Source organism: Oncorhynchus nerka, linkage group LG2 (assembly GCF_034236695.1).
Source record: "Oncorhynchus nerka isolate Pitt River linkage group LG2, Oner_Uvic_2.0, whole genome shotgun sequence".
NCBI classification, from domain to species: domain Eukaryota; kingdom Metazoa; phylum Chordata; class Actinopteri; order Salmoniformes; family Salmonidae; genus Oncorhynchus; species Oncorhynchus nerka.
The window spans coordinates 1,086,911-1,113,114 of NC_088397.1; the positions used below are offsets into that span (position 1 = coordinate 1,086,911).

The following is a 26,204-nucleotide window of genomic DNA, read 5'->3' on the forward strand; positions in this document are numbered from 1 at the left end:
TGTCTGGAATACAGTAGTGTGTGTTGGTAGGTGGGAGTGTCTGGAATACAGTAGTGTGTGTTGGTAGGTGGGAGTGTCTGGAATACAGTAGTTTGTGTTGGTAGGTGGGAGTGATGGAATACAGTAGTGTGTGTTGGTAGGTGGGAGTGTCTGGAATACAGTAGTGTGTGTTGGTAGGTGGGAGTGATGGAATACAGTAGTGTGTGTTGGTAGGTGGGAGTGTCTGGAATACAGTAGTGTGTGTTGGTAGGTGGGAGTGTCTGGAATACAGTAGTGTGTGTTGGTAGGTGGGAGTGTCTGGAATACAGTAGTGTGTGTGTTGGTAGGTGGGAGTGATGGAATACAGTAGTGTGTGTTGGTAGGTGGGAGTGTCTGGAATACAGTAGTGTGTGTTGGTAGGTGGGAGTGTCTGGAATACAGTAGTGTGTGTTGGTAGGTGGGAGTGTCTGGAATACAGTAGTGTGTGTTGGTAGGTGGGAGTGATGGAATACAGTAGTGTGTGTTGGTAGGTGGGAGTGTCTGGAATACAGTAGTGTGTGTTGGTAGGTGGGAGTGTCTGGAATACAGTAGTGTGTGTTGGTAGGTGGGAGTGTCTGGAATACAGTAGTAGTGTGTTGGTAGGTGGGAGTGTCTGGAATACAGTAGTGTGTGTTGGTAGGTGGGAGTGTCTGGAATACAGTAGTGTGTGTTGGTAGGTGGGAGTGTCTGGAATACAGTAGTGTGTGTTGGTAGGTGGGAGTGTCTGGAATACAGTAGTGTGTGTTGGTAGGTGGGAGTGTCTGGAATACAGTAGTGTGTGTTGGTAGGTGGGAGTGATGGAATACAGTCGTGTGTGTTGGTAGGTGGGAGTGTCTGGAGAGAGAAAAGGAAAAAGGTGTAGAGAGAGAAGAGGAGAGAGGAGAAGAGGAGAGGGAGAAGACGAGAGAGGAGATGAAAGGATGAGAAGAGGAGAGAGACAGAGAGGAGAGAGAAAAGGAAAGAGGTGTAGAGAGAGAAGAGGAGAAGAGGAGAGGTAGAAGACGAGAGAGGAGATGAAAGGATGAGAAGAGGAGAGAGAGAGGAGGAATGTAGAACAGCCTCCTCTACTTTAATCAGAGTAAATGTCCTCCCGTCTGCCACTAAATCAATCCATTGGGACCACACACACACACACACACTCCCCATCACATCAGTTACCTCAGACCTGCAGTCCCATCAGTTAGAGTCTCAGCTCCAGGCTGCAGTATATTAAGGCTCTGAGCTGATCTCCATCACACCCTCACTGTCGGGCTCTGAGGTCTCATCAGTCACTCTCCCCATCACACCCTCACTGTCGGGCTCTGATGTCTCATCAGTCACTCTCCCCATCACACCCTCACTGTCGGGCTCTGATGTCTCATCAGTCACTCTCCCCATCACACCCTCACTGTCGGGCTCTGATGTCTCATCAGTCACTCTCTCCATCACACCCTCACTGTCGGGCTCTGATGTCTCATCAGTCACTCTCCCCATCACACCCTCACTGTCGGGCTCTGATGTCTCATCAGTCACTCTCTCCATCACACCCTCACTGTCGGGCTCTGATGTCTCATCAGTCACTCTCCCCATCACACCCTCACTGTCGGGCTCTGAGGTCTCCGCAGTGCACTCACTCTCCCCATCACACCCTCACTGTCGGGCTCTGATGTCTCATCAGTCACTCTCCCCATCACACCCTCACTGTCGGGCTCTGATGTCTCATCAGTCACTCTCCCCATCACACCCTCACTGTGGTCAGTGGTCACCAAACGATCCATCGACTGGTCCAACGTTGTGTAGTGATAGTGGTTGTTGTTGTTGTTAGAGGCTGTGTTTTGGAAACCAAATTAGCGTAATCAAAAATTACCCGTAAAAAAATCAGGGTGAGTTGAGGTTCCACCATCAGCTGGAAGACGGTTTAGTTCTGTCTTAGTGGAGGGGGACACCTGAGGGACAGTCAGATGGTGTTGTGACTTAGTGAAGGGGGGACACCTGAGGGACAGTCAGATGGTGTTCTGTCTTAGTGGAGGGGGGGACCTGAGGGACAGTCAGATGGTGTTGTGTCTTAGTGGAGGGGGGACACCTGAGGGACAGTCAGATGGTGTTGTGTCTTAGTGGAGGAGGGAGACCTGAGGGACAGTCAGATGGTGTTGTGTCTTAGTGGAGGGGGGACACCTGAGGGACAGTCAGATGGTGTTGTGTCTTAGTGGAGGGGGGACACCTGAGGGACAGTCAGATGGTGTTGTGTCTTAGTGGAGGGACAGTCAGATGGTGTTGTGTCTTAGTGGAGGAGGGAGACCTGAGGGACAGTCAGATGGTGTTGTGTCTTAGTGGAGGGGGGACACCTGAGGGGCAGTCAGACGGTGAGAGACAGACCCTCTGATTGTCTCCCTCCACTCAGACCATTGGATTCAGGCCCCATACGTCCAGATAAATAAAGAAAGCTAATCAGTTCAATTAATTCTCACTCAGCTGAGCCACAAATGACAGAGACAGAGCGAGAGTCCGACCGACTATTCATCTCCCCCTGACGCTGATTACCCTTGTACCTCCTCTCCTCTCACCCCCCCTCCTCTCCTCTCACCCCCCCTCCTCTCCTCTCACTCCCCTCCTCTCCTCTCTCACCCCCTCCTCTCCTCTCTCACCCCCTCCTCTCCTCTCTCACCCCCCTCCTCTCCTCTCTCACCCCCCCTCCTCTCCTCTCTCACCCCCTCCTCTCCTCTCTCACCCCCTCCTCTCCCTCTCTCACTCCCCTCCTCTCCCTCTCTCCTCTCTCCTCTCTCACCCCCTCCTCTCCTCTCTCACCCCCCTCCTCTCCTCTCTCACCCCCCTCTCTCTCCTCTCTCACCCCCTCTCCTCCTCTCCTCTCTCACCCCCCTCCTCTCCTCTCTCACCCCCCTCCTCTCCTCTCTCACCCCCTCCTCTCTCTCTCTCAACCCCTCCTCCTCTCCTCTCACCCCTCATCTCCCAACCCCCCTCCTCTCCTCTCTCAACCTACTCTCCTCTCTCAACCTCCTCTCCTCTCTCAACCTACTCTCCTCTCTCACCACCCCTCCTCTCTCTCTCACCCCCTCCTCTCCTCTCTCACCCCCTCCTCTCTCTCTCACTTCCCTCCTCTCCTCTCTCACTCCTCTCCTCTCCTCTCTCACCCCCTCTCCTCTCTCTCACCTCCTCTCTCTCTCTCACCCCCTCCTCTCCTCTCTCACCCCCTCCTCTCCTCTCTCACCCCCTCCTCTCCTCTCTCAACCCCTCCTCCTCTCCTCTCACCCCTCATCTCCCAACCCCCTCCTCTCCTCTCTCAACCTACTCTCCTCTCTCAACCTCCTCTCCTCTCTCAACCTACTCTCCTCTCTCAACCCCCTCCTCTCCTCTCTCAACCTCCTCTCCTCTCTCAACCTACTCTCCTCTCTCAACCCCCTCCTCTCCTCTCTCAACCCCCTCCTCTCCTCTCTCAACCCCTCCTCCTCTCCTCTCACCCCTCATCTCCCAACCCCCTCCTCTCCTCTCTCAACCTCCTCTCTCTCTCAACCTACTCTCCTCTCTCAACCTCCTCTCCTCTCTCAACCCCCTCCTCTCCTCTCTCAACCCCCTCCTCTCCTCTCTCAACCTACTCTCCTCTCTCACCCCCCCTCCTCTCCTCTCTCAACCCCTCCTCCTCTCCTCTCACCCCTCATCTCCCAACCCCCTCCTCTCCTCCTCTCCTCTCTCAACCTACTCTCCTCTCTCAACCTACTCTCCTCTCTCAACGCCCCTCCTCTCCTCTCTCAACCTACTCTCCTCTCTCAACCCTCCTCTCTCTCTCTCTCAACCCCCTCCTCTCCTCTCTCAACCTCCTCTCCTCTCTCAACCCCCTCCTCTCCTCTCTCAACCTACTCTCCTCTCTCAACCCCCAATCTCCCTCCCTCTCTCCCTCCTTCTCTCCCTCCTTCTCTCCCTCCATCCCCCCCTTCTCTCCCTCCATCCCCTGCTCCTTCTCTCCCTCCATCCCCTTCTCCTTCTCTCCCTCCATCCCCTGCTCCTTCTCTCCTCCCTCTCTCGATCCTTCTCTCCCTCCCTCTCTCGATCCTTCTCTCCCTCCCTCTCTCGATCCCTCTCTCCCTCCCTCTCTCGATCCCTCTCTCCCTCCCTCTCTCGCTCCTTCTCTCCCTCCATCCCCTGCTCCTTTTCTCCCTCCCTCTCTCGCTCCTTCTCTCCCTCCATCCCCTGCTCCTTTTCTCCCTCCCTCTCTCGCTCCTTCTCTCTCCCCCTCGCTCCTTCTCTCCCTCCATCCCCTGCTCCTTCTCTCCCTCCCTCTCTCGATCCTTCTCTCCCTCCTTCTCTCCCTCCATCCCCTGCTCCTTCTCTCCCTCCCTCTCTCGATCCTTCTCTCCCTCCTTCTCTCCCTCCATCCCCTTCTCCTTCTCTCCCTCCATCCCCTGCTCCTTCTCTCCCTCCCTCTCTCGATCCTTCTCTCCCTCCCTCTCTCGCTCCTTCTCTCCCTCCATCCCCTGCTCCCTCTCTCGATCCTTCTCTCCCTCCATCCCCTGCTCCCTCTCTCGATCCTTCTCTCCCTCCATCCCCTGCTCCTTCTCTCCCTCCCTCTCTCGATCCTTTTCTCCCTCCCTCTCTCGCTCCTTCTCTCCCTCCCTCGCTCCTTCTCTCCCTCCATCCCCTGCTCCTTCTCTCCCTCCCTCTCTCGATCCTTCTCTCCCTCCCTCTCTCGCTCCTTCTCTCCCTCCCTCGCTCCTTCTCTCCCTCCATCCCCTGCTCCTTCTCTCCCTCCCTCTCTCGATCCTTCTCTCGCTCCCTCTCTCGCTCCTTCTCTCCCTCCATCTCTCGCTCCTTCTCTCCCTCCATCCCCTGCTCCTTCTCTCCCTCCCTCTCTCGCTCCTTCTCTCCCTCCCTCTCTCGCTCCTTCTCTCCCTCCCTCGCTCCTTCTCTCCCTCCATCCCCTGCTCCTTCTCTCCCTCCCTCTCTCGATCCTTATCTCCCTCCCTCTCCTGCTCCTTCTCTCCCTCCATCCCCTGCTCCTTCTCTCCCTCCATCCCCTGCTCCTTCTCTCCCTCCATCCCCTGCTCCTTCTCTCCCTCCCTCTCTCCCTCCCTCTCTCCCTCCATCCCCTGCTCCTTCTCTCCCTCCTTCTCTCCCTCCTTCTCCTGCTCCTTCTCTCTCTCCATCCCCTTCTCCTTCTCTCCCTCCATCCCCTTCTCCTTCTCCATCCTCTCCATCCCCTCCATCCCCTCTCCTCTCCCTCCATCCCCTTCTCCTTCTCTCTCTCCATCCCCTGCTCCTCCTCTCCCTCCATCCCCTGCTCCTCCTCTCCCTCCGTCCCCTCTGCCCTGCAGTAGAGTGTGTTTCAGTGAGTCAGGTGATAACTGGGCAGGATGTCTGTCCACAGCTGTTTCTCTCCACCTCTATCAGACCTGTCAGCCAGAACATTGTCCACCTCCACCGTACCAAGACCTAAACTCTCTGGTCTGTCAACACCTCTCTTCCATGTTGACTGACCTAAACTCTCTGGTCTGTCAACACCTCTCTACCATGTTGACTGACCTAAACTCTCTGGTCTGTCAACACCTCTCTTCCATGTTGACTGACCTAAACTCTCTGGTCTGTCAACACCTCTCTTCCATGTTGAATGACCTAAACTCTCTGGTCTGTCAACACCTCTCTACCATGTTGAATGACCTAAACTCTCGGGTCTGTCAACACCTCTCTTCCATGTTGAATGACCTAAACTCTCGGGTCTGTCAACACCTCTCTTCCATGTTGAATGACCTAAACTCTCTGGTCTGTCAACACCTCTCTACCATGTTGAATGACCTAAACTCTCTGGTCTGTCAACACCTCTCTTCCATGTTGACTGACCTAAACTCTCTGGTCTGTCAACACCTCTCTTCCATGTTGACTGACCTAAACTCTCTGGTCTGTCAACACCTCTCTACCATGTTGACTGACCTAAACTCTCTGGTCTGTCAACACCTCTCTTCCATGTTGCAATATGGGGACGGACATTCTGGCTTCATTTTTAGTTTTAAACAGCCTCCGGTCTTCCACAGTAACCTAGAGACCATTCTATATTATACTAGATCCACAGTAACCTAGAGACCATTCTATATTATACTAGATCCGTACTCCTTACTGTCTTCCACAGTAACCTAGAGACCATTCTATATAATACTAGATCCACAGTAACCTAGAGACCATTCTATATAATACTAGATCCGTACTCCTTACTGTCTTCCACAGTAACCTAGAGACCATTCTATATAATACTAGATCCGTACTCCTTACTGTCTTCCACAGTAACCTAGAGACCATTCTATATAATACTAGATCCGTACTCCTTACTGTCTTCCACAGTAACCTAGAGACCATTCTATATAATACTAGATCCGTACTCCTTACTGTCTTCCACAGTAACCTAGAGACCATTCTATATAATACTAGATCCACAGTAACCTAGAGACCATTCTATATAATACTAGATCCATTACTCCTTACTGTCTTCCACAGTAACCTAGAGACCATTCTATATAATACTAGATCCGTACTCCTTACTGTCTTCCACAGTAACCTAGAGACCATTCTATATAATACTAGATCCACAGTAACCTAGAGACCATTCTATATAATACTAGATCCGTACTCCTTACTGTCTTCCACAGTAACCTAGAGACCATTCTATATAATACTAGATCCACAGTAACCTAGAGACCATTCTATATAATACTAGATCCGTACTCCTTACTGTCTTCCGCAGTAACCTAGAGATCATTCTATATAATACTAGATCCACAGTCCTTTTTCTGAACTGACACAGTAACTGTGGAGAGATGACATCACAGCCATGATGTCAGCAGATGCCCCGCCCCCTGAAATTATTCATGACTCTGTTTCATGACACGTTCAACTCACTACTGTTCATTCTCAAAATAAACACTACAGGTCACAAAATCACATCCTCCCTCGGTGAGAAACCCTCCCTCGGTGAGAAAAACTCCCTCGGTAATCCTCCCTCGGTGAGAGATCCTCCCTCGGTGAGAAACCCTCCCTCGGTGAGAGATCCTCCCTCGGTGAGAAACCATCCCTCGGTGAGAAATCCTCCCTCGGTAATCCTCCCTCGGTGAGAAACCCTCCCTCGGTGAGAAATCCTCCCTCGGTGAGAGATCCTCCCACGGTGAGAAATCCTCCCTCTGTGAGAAATCCTCCCTCGGTGAGAAATCCTCCCTCTGTGAAAGATCCTCCCTCGGTGAGAGATCCTCCCTCGGTGAGAAATCCTCCCTCGGTAATCCTCCCTCGGTGAGAAACCCTCCCTCGGTGAGAAACCCTCCCTCGGTGAGAGATCCTCCCTCGGTGAGAGATCCTCCCTCTGTGAAAGATCCTCCCTCGGTGAGAAAAACTCCCTCGTTGAGAGATCCTCCCTCGGTGAGAGAAACTCCCTCGTTGAGAGATCCTCCCTCGGTGAGAATGGGCAGGTCTTTTGAGAGGTGACTGGTTGTCTTGAATGGGTTGTGTTTTATACAGCACGCCTCTGTTCTCCCTTCCTTCCATCCTTCCTACGGCGAGTGGGTTTGGTCCCTAACGGCGCACCTTGGTCCCTTTTTATAGTGCCCTACACTCCTCTGTTCTCCCTCCCTTCCATCCGTCCTACGGCGAGTGGGTTCAGTCCCTAACGGCGCACCTCGGTCCCTTTTTATAGTGCCCTACATTTGACCGAGGCCCTTAGGGAATATTGTTTCATTTAGGACTCTCTTCCTTCCAGAGGAGAGTGTGTTCAGTACACATCATATGACAGGTGAATATATCTGCATGGGGGGGCAGGGTGTCTGGGAGCTCGGTCAGAGGGTGGGATAGATACCTGACTCCACACACATCATCATCTTCATCATACAAGACACACACACACACAATAAGAAAACACACAGTCTCAGCCCTGAAGCGGCTGACTGACTGAGAGGCTCGTAGTTGTTCTGGCTCTTTATATTTTTCCACTTTCTTCTGTCCTCTTCCTCTTTACAAAAGATTGGGTGGATTTGCTGTGTCATGAAAAAAATGTACTGTCAGATATGACTGATTATCCCAACAGGGAGATGGAGGGATAATGGGGAGGGAGGGAGAGGAGGAGGTGGAGGGAGAGGAGGAGGAGGGAGGGAGGGGTGGTGTTGAGAGCGGGGAGGGAGGGGTGGTGTTGGAGAGCGGGGGGAGGGAGAGGAGGAGGAGGGAGGGATGGAGGAGGTAGAGGAGGAAGGAGGGAGGGGTGGTGTTGGAGAGCGGGGAAGGGAGAGGAGGAGGAGGGAGAGGGCGAAGATGAGTGGGAGGGAGAGGAGGAGGGGTGGAGATGGTGGAGGGATGGAGATGGGGAGGAGGAAGGATGGAGATGGGGGAGGAGGAGGGAGGGTGGAGATGGGAAGAGGGGAATGGGGGAGTGGGAGGAGGAATGGGGGAGGGAGAGAGAGGGCAAAGATGAGAGGAGGAGGGGTGGAGATGGAGAGAGGGAGCGTGGGAGGGAGGGGGGAGGGCTGGAAAATGCTGGTGGTGGTGACTCTAGGGAAGTGTGCCAATTGGCACCATATTCCCTATAAAGTGGCCTTATGGGCCCTGGTCAAAAGTAGTGCACTAGATAGGGAATAGTGTTCCATTGGGGATGTCTCCACTACTCCTACCCTAAACCCTCCCCAGCCAGACCCCCCCGTTCCCCCAACAGTTTTCCATAGAAAAGGCAACGACCTGAGGTTAATAGCTTGAACTTTCCCTCTGGCTTTGTAGTCCAGCCACAGAGTTGCACACACTGGACACACACACACACTGGACACACACACACACACACTGGACACACACACACTGGACACACACACACTGGACACACACACACACACTGGACACACACACACACTGGACACACACACACACACACTGGACACACACACACTGGACACACACACACACACACTGGACACACACACACACTGGACACACACACACACACACTGGACACACACACACTGGACACACACACACACACACTGGACACACACACACACTGGACACACACACACACACTGGACACACACACACTGGACACACACACACACACACTGGACACACACACACACACACTGGACACACACACACACACACTGGACACACACACACACACTGGACACACACACACACTGGACACACACACACACACACTGGACACACACACACACACACTGGACACACACACACACTGGACACACACACACACACTGGACACACACACACTGGACACACACACACACTGGACACACACACACACACTGGACACACACACACACACTGGACACACACACACTGGACACACACACACACACACTGGACACACACACACTGGACACACACACACACTGGACACACACACACACTGGACACACACACACACTGGACACACACACACTGGACACACACACACTGGACACACACACACACTGGACACACACACACTGGACACACACACACACACACTGGACACACACACACTGGACACACACACACACTGGACACACACACACACACACTGGACACACACACACTGGACACACACACACACTGGACACACACACACACTGGACACACACACTGGACACACACACTGGACACACACACTCACTGGACACACACACACACTGGACACACACACACACACACACACACACACTGGACACACACACACACACACACACTGGACACACACACACACACACTGGACACACACACACTGGACACACACACACACTGGACACACACACACACACACACTGGACACACACACACACACACTGGACACACACACACACACACACACACACACACTGGACACACACACACACACACACACTGGACACACACACTGGACACACACCCACACACACTCAGACTGGACACACTCAGACTGGACACACACACACTGGACTGTGGCTGGTGTTGGAGTCACATCCAGGTGATATAAGAGCCAGTTAAAGGCTGTCTGCTTTGCTTCACGGTTTAACTGGTGGTAGACTGTCTCTGTTGCATGGCCATCATCTCTGGCATTACTATGGCAACCTTCAAGACCTGATAGCAATACTGCCCTCATCTAATTTAGTCTCTCTCCCCCCCTCCTCTCTCTCGCTCTCTCCCCCTCTCTCTTGCTCTCTCCCCCCTCTCTCTCGCTCTCTCCCCCTCTCTCTTGCTCTCTCCCCCTCTCTCTCGCTCTCTCCCCCTCTCTCTCGCTCTCTCCCCCTCTCTCTTTTTCTCTCTCCCTCTCTCTCGCTCTCTCTCCCTCCTCTCGCTCACTCTTTCTCTCTCTCTCTCTCTCTCTCCTCCACCAGAGAACAGTGATGAGACAGGAGTGATGGATAGTTTGCTGGAGGCTTTGCAGTCTGGAGCAGCGTTCAGAGACCGACGGAAGAGAGCACCCCGGCCCCGAGGTGAGACCTTTACAATAACTCAATACCCCTTACAATAACTCCTATACCCTCTACCTAACTCTATACCCCCTACAATAACTCCTATACCCTCTACCTAACTCTATACCCCTTACAATAACTCCTATACCCTCTACCTAACTCTATACCCCCTACAATAACTCCTACACCCCTACCTAACTCAATACCCCTTACAATAACTCCAATACCCCTTACAATAACTCAATACCCCTTACAATAACTCCTATACCCCTACCTAACTCAATACCCCTACCTAACTCTATACCCCTACCTAACTCTATACCCCTACCTAACTCTATACCCCTACCTAACTCAATACCCCTACCTAACTCTATACCCCTACCTAACTCTATACCCCTACCTAACTCTATACCCCCTACCTAACTCTATACCCCTACCTAACTCTATACCCCTACCTAACTCTATACCCCTACCTAACTCAATACCCCTTACAATAACTCCTATACCCCTACCTAGCTCAATACCCTTATAATAACTCCTATACCCTTTACCTAACTCTATACCCCTACCTAACTCTATACCCCTTACAATAACTCCTATACCCCTACCTAACTCTATACCCCCTACCTAACTCAATACCCCTACCTAACTCAATCCCCCCTTACAATAACTCCTATACCCCTACCTAACTCTATACCCCTACCTAACTCTATACCCCTACCTAACTCAATACCCCTACCTAACTCAATACCCTTACAATAACTCCTATACCCCCTACCTAACTCTATACCCCTACCTAACTCTATACCCTCTACCTAACTCTATACCCCTACCTAACTCTATACCCCCTACCTAACTCTATACCCCTACCTAACTCTATACCCTCTACCTAACTCTATACCCCCTACCTAACTCTATACCCCCTACCTAACTCTATTACTAGTTCATTATATTATAGTTATTACTGGTTCATTATTATATAGTTATTACTGGTTCATTAATATATAGTTATTACTGGTTCATTATTATATTACTGGTTCATTATATTATAGTTATTACTGGTTCATTATTATATAGTTATTACTGGTTCATTATTATATTACTGGTTCATTATTGTATAGTTATTACTGGTTCATTATTATATAGTTATTACTGGTTCATTAATATATTACTGGTTCATTATTATATAGTTATTACTGGTTCATTATTATATTACTGGTTCATTATTATATAGTTATTACTGGTTCATTATTATATTACTGGTTCATTATTATATTACTGGTTCATTATTATATAGTTATTACTGGTTCATTAATATATTACTGGTTCATTAATATATTACTGGTTCATTATTATATAGTTATTACTGGTTCATTATTATATAGTTATTACTGGTTCATTATTATATTACTGGTTCATTATTATATTACTGGTTCATTATTATATTACTGGTTCATTATTATATAGTTATTACTGGTTCATTAATATATTACTGGTTCATTAATATATTACTGGTTCATTATTATATAGTTATTACTGGTTCATTATTATATAGTTATTACTGGTTCATTATTATATTACTGGTTCATTAATATATTACTGGTTCATTAATATATAGTTATTACTGGTTCATTATTATATTACTGGTTCATTATTATATTACTGGTTCATTATTATATTACTGGTTCATTATTATATTACTGGTTCATTATTATATTACTGGTTCATTAATATATAGTTATTACTGGTTCATTATTATATTACTGGTTCATTATTATATTACTGGTTCATTATTATATTACTGGTTCATTATTATATTACTGGTTCATTATTATATAGTTATTACTGGTTCATTATTATATAGTTATTACTGGTTCATTATTATATAGTTATTACTGGTTCATTATTATATTACTGGTTCATTATTATATTACTGGTTCATTAATATATAGTTATTACTGGTTCATTATTATATTACTGGTTCATTATTATATTACTGGTTCATTATTATATTACTGGTTCATTATTATATAGTTATTACTGGTTCATTATTATATAGTTATTACTGGTTCATTATTATATAGTTATTACTGGTTCATTATTATATTACTGGTTCATTAATATATAGTTATTACTGGTTCATTATTATATTACTGGTTCATTATTATATTACTGGTTCATTAATATATAGTTATTACTGGTTCATTATTATATTACTGGTTCATTAATATATAGTTATTACTGGTTCATTATTATATTACTGGTTCATTATTATATTACTGGTTCATTAATATATAGTTATTACTGGTTCATTATTATATTACTGGTTCATTATTATATTACTGGTTCATTATTATATTACTGGTTCATTATTATATTACTGGTTCATTATTATATAGTTATTACTGGTTCATTATTATATAGTTATTACTGGTTCATTATTATATAGTTATTACTGGTTCATTATTATATTACTGGTTCATTATTATATTACTGGTTCATTAATATATAGTTATTACTGGTTCATTATTATATTACTGGTTCATTATTATATTACTGGTTCATTATTATATAGTTATTACTGGTTCATTATTATATTACTGGTTCATTAATATATAGTTATTACTGGTTCATTATTATATTACTGGTTCATTATTATATAGTTATTACTGGTTCATTATTATATTACTGGTTCATTATTATATAGTTATTACTGGTTCATTATTATATAGTTATTACTGGTTCATTATTATATTACTGGTTCATTATTGTATAGTTATTACTGGTTCATTATTATATAGTTATTACTGGTTCATTATTATATTACTGGTTCATTATTATATTACTGGTTCATTATTATATAGTTATTACTGGTTCATTATTATATAGTTATTACTGGTTCATTATTATATAGTTATTACTGGTTCATTATTATATAGTTATTACTGGTTCATTATTATATTACTGGTTCATTATTATATAGTTATTACTGGTTCATTATTATATAGTTATTACTGGTTCATTATTGTATTACTGGTTCATTATTATATAGTTATTACTGGTTCATTATTATATTACTGGTTCATTATTATATTACTGGTTCATTATTATATTACTGGTTCATTATTATATAGTTATTACTGGTTCATTATTATATAGTTATTACTGGTTCATTATTATATTACTGGTTCATTATTATATTACTGGTTCATTATTATATAGTTATTACTGGTTCATTATTATATTACTGGTTCATTATTATATTACTGGTTCATTATTATATAGTTATTACTGGTTCATTATTATATTACTGGTTCGTTATTATATAGTTATTACTGGTTCATTATTATATTACTGGTTCATTATTATATTACTGGTTCATTATTATATTACTGGTTCATTATTATATTACTGGTTCATTATTATATTACTGGTTCATTATTATATAGTTATTACTGGTTCATTATTATATAGTTATTACTGGTTCATTATTATATAGTTATTACTGGTTCATTATTATATTACTGGTTCATTATTATATAGTTATTACTGGTTCATTATTATATAGTTATTACTGGTTCATTATTATATAGTTATTACTGGTTCATTATTATATAGTTATTACTGGTTCATTATTATATAGTTATTACTGGTTCATTATAGTTATTACTGGTTCATTATTATATAGTTATTACTGGTTCATTAATATATAGTTATTACTGGTTCATTATTATATTACTGGTTCATTATTATATAGTTATTACTGGTTCATTATTATATAGTTATTACTGGTTCATTATTATATAGTTATTACTGGTTCATTATTATATAGTTATTACTGGTTCATTATTATATTACTGGTTCATTATTATATAGTTATTACTGGTTCATTATTATATAGTTATTACTGGTTCATTATTATATAGTTATTACTGGTTCATTATTATATTACTGGTTCATTATTATATAGTTATTACTGGTTCATTATTATATAGTTATTACTGGTTCATTATTATATAGTTATTACTGGTTCATTATTATATTACTGGTTCATTATTATATTACTGGTTCATTATTATATAGTTATTACTGGTTCATTATTATATAGTTATTACTGGTTCATTATTATATAGTTATTACTGGTTCATTATTATATTACTGGTTCATTATTATATAGTTATTACTGGTTCATTATTATATTACTGGTTCATTATTATATTACTGGTTCATTATTATATAGTTATTACTGGTTCATTATTATATAGTTATTACTGGTTCATTATTATATTACTGGTTCATTATTGTATAGTTATTACTGGTTCATTATTATATTACTGGTTCATTATTGTATAGTTATTACTGGTTCATTATTATATAGTTATTACTGGTTCATTATTATATAGTTATTACTGGTTCATTATTATATAGTTATTACTGGTTCATTATTATATAGTTATTACTGGTTCATTATTATATAGTTATTACTGGTTCATTATTATATAGTTATTACTGGTTCATTATTGTATAGTTATTACTGGTTCATTATTATATAGTTATTACTGGTTCATTAATATATAGTTATTACTGGTTCATTATTATATTACTGGTTCATTATTATATAGTTATTACTGGTTCATTATTATATAGTTATTACTGGTTCATTATTATATAGTTATTACTGGTTCATTATTATATTACTGGTTCATTATTATATAGTTATTACTGGTTCATTATTATATAGTTATTACTGGTTCATTATTATATAGTTATTACTGGTTCATTATTATATTACTGGTTCATTATTATATAGTTATTACTGGTTCATTATTATATAGTTATTACTGGTTCATTATTATATAGTTATTACTGGTTCATTATTATATTACTGGTTCATTATTATATAGTTATTACTGGTTCATTATTATATTACTGGTTCATTATTATATTACTGGTTCATTATTGTATAGTTATTACTGGTTCATTATTATATTACTGGTTCATTATTGTATAGTTATTACTGGTTCATTATTATATAGTTATTACTGGTTCATTATTATATTACTGGTTCATTATTGTATAGTTATTACTGGTTCATTATTATATTACTGGTTCATTATTGTATAGTTATTACTGGTTCATTATTATATAGTTATTACTGGTTCATTATTATATAGTTATTACTGGTTCATTATTATATAGTTATTACTGGTTCATTAATATATAGTTATTACTGGTTCATTATTATATAGTTATTACTGGTTCATTATTATATAGTTATTACTGGTTCATTAATATATAGTTATTACTGGTTCATTATTATATTACTGGTTCATTATTATATAGTTATTACTGGTTCATTATTATATAGTTATTACTGGTTCATTATTATATAGTTATTACTGGTTCATTATTATATTACTGGTTCATTATTATATAGTTATTACTGGTTCATTATTATATAGTTATTACTGGTTCATTATTATATAGTTATTACTGGTTCATTATTATATTACTGGTTCATTATTATATAGTTATTACTGGTTCATTATTATATAGTTATTACTGGTTCATTATTATATAGTTATTACTGGTTCATTATTATATTACTGGTTCATTATTATATTACTGGTTCATTATTATATAGTTATTACTGGTTCATTATTATATAGTTATTACTGGTTCATTATTATATAGTTATTACTGGTTCATTATTATATTACTGGTTCATTATTATATAGTTATTACTGGTTCATTATTATATTACTGGTTCATTATTATATTACTGGTTCATTATTATATAGTTATTACTGGTTCATTATTATATAGTTATTACTGGTTCATTATTATATTACTGGTTCATTATTGTATAGTTATTACTGGTTCATTATTATATTACTGGTTCATTATTATATTACTGGTTCATTATTATATAGTTATTACTGGTTCATTATTATATAGTTATTACTGGTTCATTATTATATAGTTATTACTGGTTCATTATTATATTACTGGTTCATTATTATATTACTGGTTCATTATTATATAGTTATTACTGGTTCATTATTATATTACTGGTTCATTAATATATTACTGGTTCATTATTATATAGTTATTACTGGTTCATTATTATATAGTTATTACTGGTTCATTATTATATTACTGGTTCATTATTATATTACTGGTTCATTATTATATAGTTATTACTGGTTCATTATTATATTACTGGTTCATTATTATATAGTTATTACTGGTTCATTATTATATAGTTATTACTGGTTCATTATTATATAGTTATTACTGGTTCATTATTATATAGTTATTACTGGTTCATTATTATATTACTGGTTCATTATTATATAGTTATTACTGGTTCATTATTATATAGTTATTACTGGTTCATTATTATATAGTTATTACTGGTTCATTATTATATTACTGGTTCATTATTATATTACTGGTTCATTATTATATAGTTATTACTGGTTCATTATTATATAGTTATTACTGGTTCATTATTATATAGTTATTACTGGTTCATTATTATATTACTGGTTCATTATTATATTACTGGTTCATTATTATATAGTTATTACTGGTTCATTATTATATTACTGGTTCATTATTATATTACTGGTTCATTAATATATAGTTATTACTGGTTCATTATTATATTACTGGTTCATTATTATATTACTGGTTCATTATTATATTACTGGTTCATTATTATATAGTTATTACTGGTTCATTATTATATTACTGGTTCATTATTATATTACTGGTTCATTATTATATAGTTATTACTGGTTCATTATTATATAGTTATTACTGGTTCATTATTATATAGTTATTACTGGTTCATTATTATATTACTGGTTCATTATTATATTACTGGTTCATTATTATATTACTGGTTCATTATTATATAGTTATTACTGGTTCATTATTATATTACTGGTTCATTAATATATAGTTATTACTGGTTCATTATTATATTACTGGTTCATTAATATATAGTTATTACTGGTTCATTATATTATAGTTATTACTGGTTCATTATTATATTACTGGTTCATTATTATATAGTTATTACTGGTTCATTATTATATTACTGGTTCATTATTATATAGTTATTACTGGTTCATTATTATATAGTTATTACTGGTTCATTATTATATTACTGGTTCATTATTATATTACTGGTTCATTAATATATAGTTATTACTGGTTCATTATTATATAGTTATTACTGGTTCATTATTATATAGTTATTACTGGTTCATTATTATATTACTGGTTCATTATTATATTACTGGTTCATTATTGTATAGTTATTACTGGTTCATTATTGTATTGACGTTTCCACTGGTTCCAACAGATGGTCAGATGAGCCTCAGTCCCAGTTCGTACCTCCAGGTTCTGAAACCCTGTAACCATGGTAACGACAACCCAGCCTCCGTCGCAGAGCGTGTTCTGTCTGTCTGTCTGTCTGTCTGCTAACAGCCGTAAACCAGAACCGTGTATTTAAAATAGAGCAAATGGAATGTTTCGAAATAGAACGGTTCTTTCCATGAACCCTCTCGCTGTCTTCTCTACTCTGAGCTTACGACCGTCCTCTCGCTGTCTTCTCTACTCTGAGCTTACGACCGTCCTCTCGCTGTCTTCTCTACTCTGAGCTTACGACCGTCCTCTCGCTGTGTTCTCTACTCTGAGCTTACGACCGTCCTCTCGCTGTCTTCTCTACTCTGAGCTTACGACCGTCCTCTCGCTGTCTTCTCTACTCTGAGCTTACGACCGTCCTCTCGCTGTCTTCTCTACTCTGAGCTGACGACCGTCCTCTCGCTGTCTTCTCTACTCTGAGCTTATGACCGTCCTCTCACTGTCTTCTCTACTCTGAGCTTACGACCGTCCTCTCACTGTCTTCTCTACTCTGAGCTTACGACCGTCCTCTCACTGTCTTCTCTACTCTGAGCTGACGACCGTCCTCTCGCTGTCTTCTCTACTCTGAGCTGACGACCGTCCTCTCGCTGTCTTCTCTACTCTGAGCTGACGACCGTCCTCTCGCTGTCTTCTCTACTCTGAGCTTACGACCGTCCTCTCGCTGTCTTCTCTACTCTGAGCTGACGACCGTCCTCTCGCTGTCTTCTCTACTCTGAGCTGACGACCGTCCTCCTGCTGTCTTCTCTACTCTGAGCTTTTGACCCTCCTCTCGGCGTGTGTTTGCCTGTCTGGCTCTTCTCTGCATTTTGTGTGTGTTTCCTATGTAGTGAACTACCTCTACTTTTGACGCTGGGGCCCTCTTCTATAGGGAATAGGGGGCCCTCTTCTATAGGGAATAGGGGGCCCTCTTCTATAGGGAATAGGGGGGCCCTCTTCTATAGGGAATAGGGGGGCCCTCTTCTATAGGGAATAGGGGGCCCTCTTCTATAGGGAATAGGGGGCCCTCTTCTATAGGGAATAGGGGGGCCTCTTCTATAGGGAATAGGGGCCCCTCTTCTATAGGGAATAGGGGGCCCTCTTCTGTAGGGAATAGGGGGCCCTCTTCTGTAGGGAATATGGGGCATCTTCTATAGGGAATAGGGGGCCCTCTTCTATAGGGAATAGGGGGCCCTCTTCTATAGGGAATAGGGGGCCCTCTTCTATAGGGAATAGGGGGCCCTCTTCTATAGGGAATAGGAGGCCCCTCTTCTATAGGAAATAGGAGGCTCCTCTTCTATAGGGAATAGGGGGCTCTCTTCTATAGAGAATAGGGGGCCCTCTTCTATAGGGAATAGGGGGCCCTCTTCTATAGGGAATAGGGGGCCCTCTTCTATAGAGAATAGGGGGCCCTCTTCTATAGGGAATAGGGGGCCCTCTTCTATAGGGAATAGGGGGCCCTCTTCTATAGGAAAGTCTGGGGTTAGGCTTCCTCTTTCTACATAACAGCTGGTCTGGTGTGTTTTCATTGCTTTGAACTGGACTTCTGTCTGTCTGTGTCTGTTGGTTCCTGAGTTCAGCCCTGGGGATTCCTCTGGTGTGTGTGTGTGTGTGTGTGTGTGTGTGTGTGTGTGTGTGTGTGTGTGTGTGTGTGTGTGTGTGTGTGTGTGTGTGTGTGTGTGTGTGTGCCTGCCTAGCCTGTTTCTATGTCAGTGTAGTTATGGACAGCTGTACACAGTGTTGTCTCCTGTGGTACTGGTCTCAACACACAGTACTGGTCTCAACACACAGTACTGGTCTCAACACACAGTACTGGTCTCAACACACAGTACTGGTCTCAACACACAGTACTGGTCTCAACACACTGTACTGGTCTCAACACACAGTACTGGTCTCAACACACAGTACTGGTCTCAACACACAGTACTGGTCTCAACACACAGTACTGGTCTCAACACACAGTACTGGTCTCAACACACAGTACTGGTCTCAACACACTGTACTGGTCTCAACACACTGTACTGGTCTCAACACACTGTACTGGTCTCAACACACACACAGTACTGGTCTCAACACACACACAGTACTGGTCTCAACACACACACACAGTACTGGTCTCAACACACTGTACTGGTCTCAACACACTGTACTGGTCTCAACACACTGTACTGGTCTCAACACACAGTACTGGTCTCAACACACTGTACTGGTCTCAACACACTGTACTGGTCTCAACACACAGTACTGGTCTCAACACACACACAGTACTGGTCTCAACACACACACAGTACTGGTCTCAACACACACACAGTACTGGTCTCAACACACAGTACTGGTCTCAACACACAGCACTGGTCTCAACACACAGTACTGGTCTCAACACACTGTACTGGTCTCAACACACTGTACTGGTCTCAACACACACACTGTACTGGTCTCAACACACATAGGTCCTGGTTAATAGTAGTGCACTATATAGAGACTAGGGGTTAGACCCTATAGGTCCTGGTTAATAGTAGTGCACTATATAGAGACTAGGGGTTAGACCCTATAGGTCCTGGTTAATAGTAGTGCACTATATAGAGACTAGGGGTTAGACCCTATAGGTCCTGGTTAATAGTAGTGCACTATATAGAGACTAGGGGGTAGACCCTATAGGTCCTGGTTAACAGTAGTGTACTATATAGAAACTAGGGGTTAGACCCTATAGGTCCTGGTTAATAGTAGTGTACTATATAGAGACTAGGGGTTAGACCCTATAGGTCCTGGTTAACAGTAGTGCACTATATAGAGACTAGGGGGTAGACCCTATAGGTCCTGGTTAATAGTAGTGTACTATATAGAGACTAGGGGGTAGACCCTATAGGTCCTGGTTAACAGTAGTGCACTATATAGAGACTAGGGGGTAGACCCTATAGGTCCTGGTTAATAGTAGTGCACTATATATAGACTAGGGGGTAGACCCTATAGGTCCTGGTTAACAGTAGTGCACTATATAGAGACTAGGGGGTAGACCCTATAGGTCCTGGTTAATAGTAGTGTACTATATAGAGACTAGGGGGTAGACCCTATAGGTCCTGGTTAACAGTAGTGCACTATATAGAGACTAGGGGGTAGACCCTATAGGTCCTGGTTAATAGTAGTGCACTATATAGAGACTAGGGGGTAGACCCTATAGGTCCTGGTTAATAGTAGTGCACTATATAGAGACTAGGGGGTAGACCCTATAGGTCCTGGTTAATAGTAGTGCACTATATAGAGACTAGGGGGTAGACCCTATAGGTCCTGGTTAACAGTAGTGTACTATATAGAAACTAGGGGTTAGACCCTATAGGTCCTGGTTAACAGTAGTGTACTATATAGAAACTAGGGGTTAGACCCTATAGGTCCTGGTTAATAGTAGTGTACTATATAGAGACTAGGGGTTAGACCCTATAGGTCCTGGTTAATAGTAGTGCACTATATAGAGACTAGGGGGTAGACCCTATAGGTCCTGGTTAATAGTAGTGTACTATATAGAGACTAGGGGGTAGACCCTATAGGTCCTGGTTAATAGTAGTGCACTATATAGAGACTAGGGGGTAGACCCTATAGGTCCTGGTTAATAGTAGTGTACTATATAGAGACTAGGGTGTAGACCCTATAGGTCCTGGTTAATAGTAGTGCACTATATAGAGACTAGGGGTTAGACCCTATAGGTCCTGGTTAATAGTAGTGCACTATATAGAGACTAGGGGTTAGACCCTATAGGTCCTGGTTAACAGTAGTGTACTATATAGAGACTAGGGGTTAGACCCTATAGGTCCTGGTTAATAGTAGTGCACTATATAGAGACTAGGGGGTAGACCCTATAGGTCCTGGTTAATAGTAGTGTACTATATAGAGACTAGGGGGTAGACCCTATAGGTCCTGGTTAATAGTAGTGCACTATATAGAGACTAGGGGGTAGACCCTATAGGTCCTGGTTAATAGTAGTGTACTATATAGAGACTAGGGGGTAGACCCTATAGGTCCTGGTTAACAGTAGTGTACTATATAGAGACTAGGGGGTAGACCCTATAGGTCCTGGTTAACAGTAGTGCACTATATAGAGACTAGGGGTTAGACCCTATAGATCCTGGTTAATAGTAGTGTACTATATAGAGACTAGGGGTTAGACCCTATAGGTCCTGGTTAACAGTAGTGCACTATATAGAGACTAGGGGTTAGACCCTATAGGTCCTGGTTAATAGTAGTGTACTATATAGAGACTAGGGGTTAGACCCTATAGGTCCTGGTTAACAGTAGTGTACTATATAGAGACTAGGGGTTAGACCCTATCGGTCCTGGTTAACAGTAGTGCACTATATAGGTCAAAGAGTGCCATTTGGAACACAGAAGGAGTATGCAGTATTGTTGTATGTTTTTTCTGTTCTCTGAAAGATAAACGAGGCCTCTTGGTGGGCCTCCTGTCCAGGGTTTTCCTCCCTCATTATAGAGACAATTAAAACATTAAGCCTTGGCCCTGTTACTTCATATTGCCTTTAATGGGGATCCCTGCCAGCTGGGTACAGGTATACATGAATAATAATACTATCTCTCTATCGCTCTCTCTCTCTCTATCTCTCTATCTCTCTCTCTCTCTCTCCCTCTATCTCTCTATCTAGCACTCCCTCTATCTCTCTATCGCTCTCTCCCTCTATCTCTCTATCGCTCTCTATCTCTCTATCTCTCTATCGCTCTCTATCTAGCACTCCCTCTATCTCTCTATCGCTCTCTATCTAGCACTCCCTCTATCTCTCTATCGCTCTCTATCTAGCACTCCCTCTATCTCTCTATCGCTCTATCGCTCTCTATCTAGCACTCCCTCTATCTCTCTATCGCTCTCTATCTAGCACTCCCTCTATCTCTCTATCTAGCACTCCCTCTATCTCTCTATCGCTCTCTATCTAGCACTCCCTCTATCTCTCTATCGCTCTCTATCTAGCACTCCCTCTATCTCTCTATCGCTCTCTATCTAGCACTCCCTCTATCTCTCTATCGCTCTCTATTTAGCACTCCCTCTATCTCTCTATCGCTCTCTATCTCTCTCTCCCTCTATCTCTCTATCGCTCTCTATCTAGCACTCCCTCTATCTCTCTATCGCTCTCTATCTCTCTCTCCCTCTATCTCTCTATCGCTCTCTATCTAGCACTCCCTCTATCTCTCTATCGCTCTCTATCTAGCACTCCCTCTATCTCTCTATCTAGCACTCCCTCTATCTCTCTATCGCTCTCTATCTAGCACTCCCTCTATCTCTCTATCTAGCACTCCCTCTATCTCTCTATCGCTCTCTATCTCCCTCTCATCTATCTCTCTCTCCCTCTATCTCTATATATATTGCTCTCTATCTCACACTCCCTCTATCTCCATATCTATTGCTCTCTATCTCACACTCCCTCTCCATCTATCTCTCTCTATCGCTCTCTATCTCCCTCTCCATCCATCTATCTCTATATCTATTGCTCTCTATCTTACTGTTGTTCTGGTCTGACTTATCTGAAATTATATTGGATATGGGATGGAGGAAGGGAGAGAGAGAGGCGAAGAGAGAGCCAGGATGGAAGGGAGAGAGGCGAAGAGAGAGCCAGGATGGAAGGGAGAGAGAGAGGCGAAGAGAGAGCCAGGGTGGAAGGGAGAGAGAGAGGTGAAGAGAGAGCCAGGGTGGAAGGGAGAGAGAGAGGTGAAGAGAGATCCAGGGTGGAAGGGAGAGAGAGAGGCGAAGAGAGAGCCAGGGTGGAAGGGAGAGAGAGAGGTGAAGAGAGATCCAGGGTGGAAGGGAGAGAGAGAGGCGAAGAGAGAGCCAGGGTGGAAGGGAGAGAGAGAGGCGAAGAGAGAGCCAGGGTGGAAGGGAGAGAGAGAGGCGAAGAGAGAGCAAGGGTGGAAGGGATGGAGAAAGGCGAAGAGAGAGCCAGGGTGGATGGGAGAGAGAGAGGCGAAGAGAGAGCCAGGGTGGATGGGAGAGAGAGAGGCGAAGAGAGAGCCAGGGTGGAAGGGAGAGAGAGAGGGGAAGAGAGAGCCAGGGTGGAAGGGATGGAGAGGAATAAAGAACGGGAGAGTTCAAGGGTGAAAGGAAGAGAGAGAGAGGGAGAGAGAGGAAGAGAGAGAGAAGGGAGAGAGAGAGAGGAAGAGAATGAGTTAGTGGCCTGGTGTGATCCATCACAGGTTGCCACAGCGTTGCCCGACCGCTCTTCACCTCATACTTAACCATCCCTCTCACATCATGTCCTACAGCAAGAAGAAACGAAGGACACAGTGCATTCTGGGACAGAAATGTCACAGAGAGAGAGGGAAGCCAGAGACACACAGAAAGAGAAGGAGGGAGAGAGAGAGCGAAAGAGGGGGGAAGAAGAGAGAGAGCGTGCGTGATGTGCCGGCTGACTGGCTGGTGAAGGCCCCTGGGTCTCTGAAGCTCCCCTGGTGGTGTGGAGGTCCTGGGGCAGGGTGACTGTCCTCTACCCCCCCTGCCCTCCTCTCTCTGCCTGGGACACAGCCTCACAGACCAGGCAAGCCCCAGGCTCTGCTGTGTCACTGTAGGCCGGCCCCCTCTGCTTTCATCTCTGCCTCCTCTCCTCTGCCCCCCTCCCCCCAGCGCCAACATGGCTAATTAGCCCCCCATCCCTCACTCCTCCCGGCCCCAACATTCATCTTCATTTCTCCCTCTGCTGTCTGCCTCTTAAATAACACTGCTCCTCCCTCCATCCCTGTGAGTGGTAACCACTCGGCCCCTCTCTCCTTCCCTCTCTCCCTCCATCCCTGTGAGTGGTAACCACTCGGCCCCTCTCTCCTTCCCTCCCTACCTCCGTCCCTGTGAGTGGTAACCACTCGGCCCCTCTCTCCTTCCATCCCTCCTTCCCTCTCTCCTTCCATCCCTCCTTCCCTCTCTCCTTCCATCCCTCCTTCCCTCTCTCCTTCCACATCTCCTTCCCTCCCTCCATCTATCCCTCCCTCCATCCCTGTGAGTGGTAACCACTCGGCCCCTCTCTCCTTCCCTCCCTCCTTCCATCCCTCCTTCCATCCCTCCCTCCATCCCTGTGAGTGGTAACCACTCTGCCCCTCTCTCCTTCCATCCCTCCTTCCCTCCCTCCATCCATCCCTCCCTCCATCCCTGTGAGTGGTAACCACTCGGCCCCTCCCTCCTTCCATCCCTCCTTCCATCCCTGTGAGTGGTAACCACTCGGCCCCTCTCTCCTTCCATCCCTCCATCCATCCCTCCCTCCATCCCTGTGAGTGGTAACCACTCGGCCCCTCTCTCCTTCCCTCCCTCCTTCCATCCCTGTGAGTGGTAACCACTCGGCCCCTCTCTCCTTCCATCCCTCCTTCCCTCCCTCCTTCCATCCCTCCTTCCCTCCCTCCTTCCATCCCTCCTTCCCTCCCTCATTCCATCCCTCCTTCCCTCCCTCCATCCCTGTGAGTGGTAACCACTCGGCCCCTCCCTCCCTCCTTCCATCCCTCCTTCCCTCCCTCCTTCCATCCCTGTGAGTGGTAACCACTCGGCCCCTCTCTCCTTCCATCCCTCCTTCCCTCCCTCCTTCCATCCCTCCTTCCCTCCCTCCTTCCATCCCTCCTTCCCTCCCTCCTTCCCTCCCTCCTTCCCTCCCTCCTTCCCTCCCTCCTTCCCTCCCTCCTTCCCTCCCTCCCTCCCTCCTTCCCTCCTTCCCTCCCTCCCTCCTTCCCTCCCTCCTTCCATCCCTCCTTCCCTCCCTCCCTCCTTCCCTCCCTCCTTCCATCCCTCCTTCCCTCCCTCCTTCCCTCCCTCCTTCCCTCCCTCCTTCCATCCCTCCTTCCATCCCTCCTTCCCTCTCTCCTTCCATCCCTCCTTCCATCCCTCCTTCCCTCCCTCCTTCCCTCTCTCCTTCCCTCTCTCCTTCCATCCCTCCTTCCCTCTCTCCTTCCATCCCTCCTTCCCTCTCTCCTTCCATCCCTCCTTCCCTCCCTCCTTACATCCCTCCTTCCCTCCCTCCTTACATCCCTCCCTCCCTTCATTGGGCTCCTGAGTGGCGCAGCGGTCTAAGGCACTGCATCTCAGTACTAGAGGCGTCACTATAGTCCCTGGTTCGAATCCAGGCTGTATCACAACCGGCTGTGATTGGGTGTCCCGTAGGGCGGCGCACAATTCACCCAGCGTGGTCCGGGTTTGGCCGGTGTAGGCCTGTCATTTTAAATAAGAATTTGTTCTTAACTGACTAACTGACTAGTTAAATATTATTATTATTATTTTTAAATCTGGTACCTGCCTAGCCGACACAGTCACTCCCTTGGCCCCTCTTTACCCCAGTCAGTACCTTGACCCGTCCAGAGTTACTGTATTCCCCGTGCTTAGAGCTCTTTATTCCCCGTGCTTAGAGCTCTTTATTCCCCGTG

The 26,204-nt window shown here is 44.1% G+C and overlaps 2 protein-coding genes across 2 annotated transcripts in view; one reads left to right on the forward strand and one right to left on the reverse strand.

Annotated features, from left to right (window-relative positions):
* The window catches only part of LOC135572533 (protein diaphanous homolog 3-like), a 411,549-nt gene that overhangs the window by 109,411 nt on the left and 275,934 nt on the right, over positions 1 to 26,204 (reverse strand). The window lies entirely within an intron of this gene.
* LOC135573109 (protein diaphanous homolog 3-like) overlaps positions 1 to 26,204 on the forward strand; it is a 166,313-nt gene that overhangs the window by 32,062 nt on the left and 108,047 nt on the right. Inside the window, exons 2-3 of the mRNA XM_065022100.1 lie at positions 10,332 to 10,430; positions 17,785 to 17,844. Coding sequence (XP_064878172.1) covers positions 10,355 to 10,430; positions 17,785 to 17,844 — 136 coding nt within the window. The 5' untranslated portion in view covers positions 10,332 to 10,354. The remainder of the gene's footprint in view (positions 1 to 10,331; positions 10,431 to 17,784; positions 17,845 to 26,204) is intronic.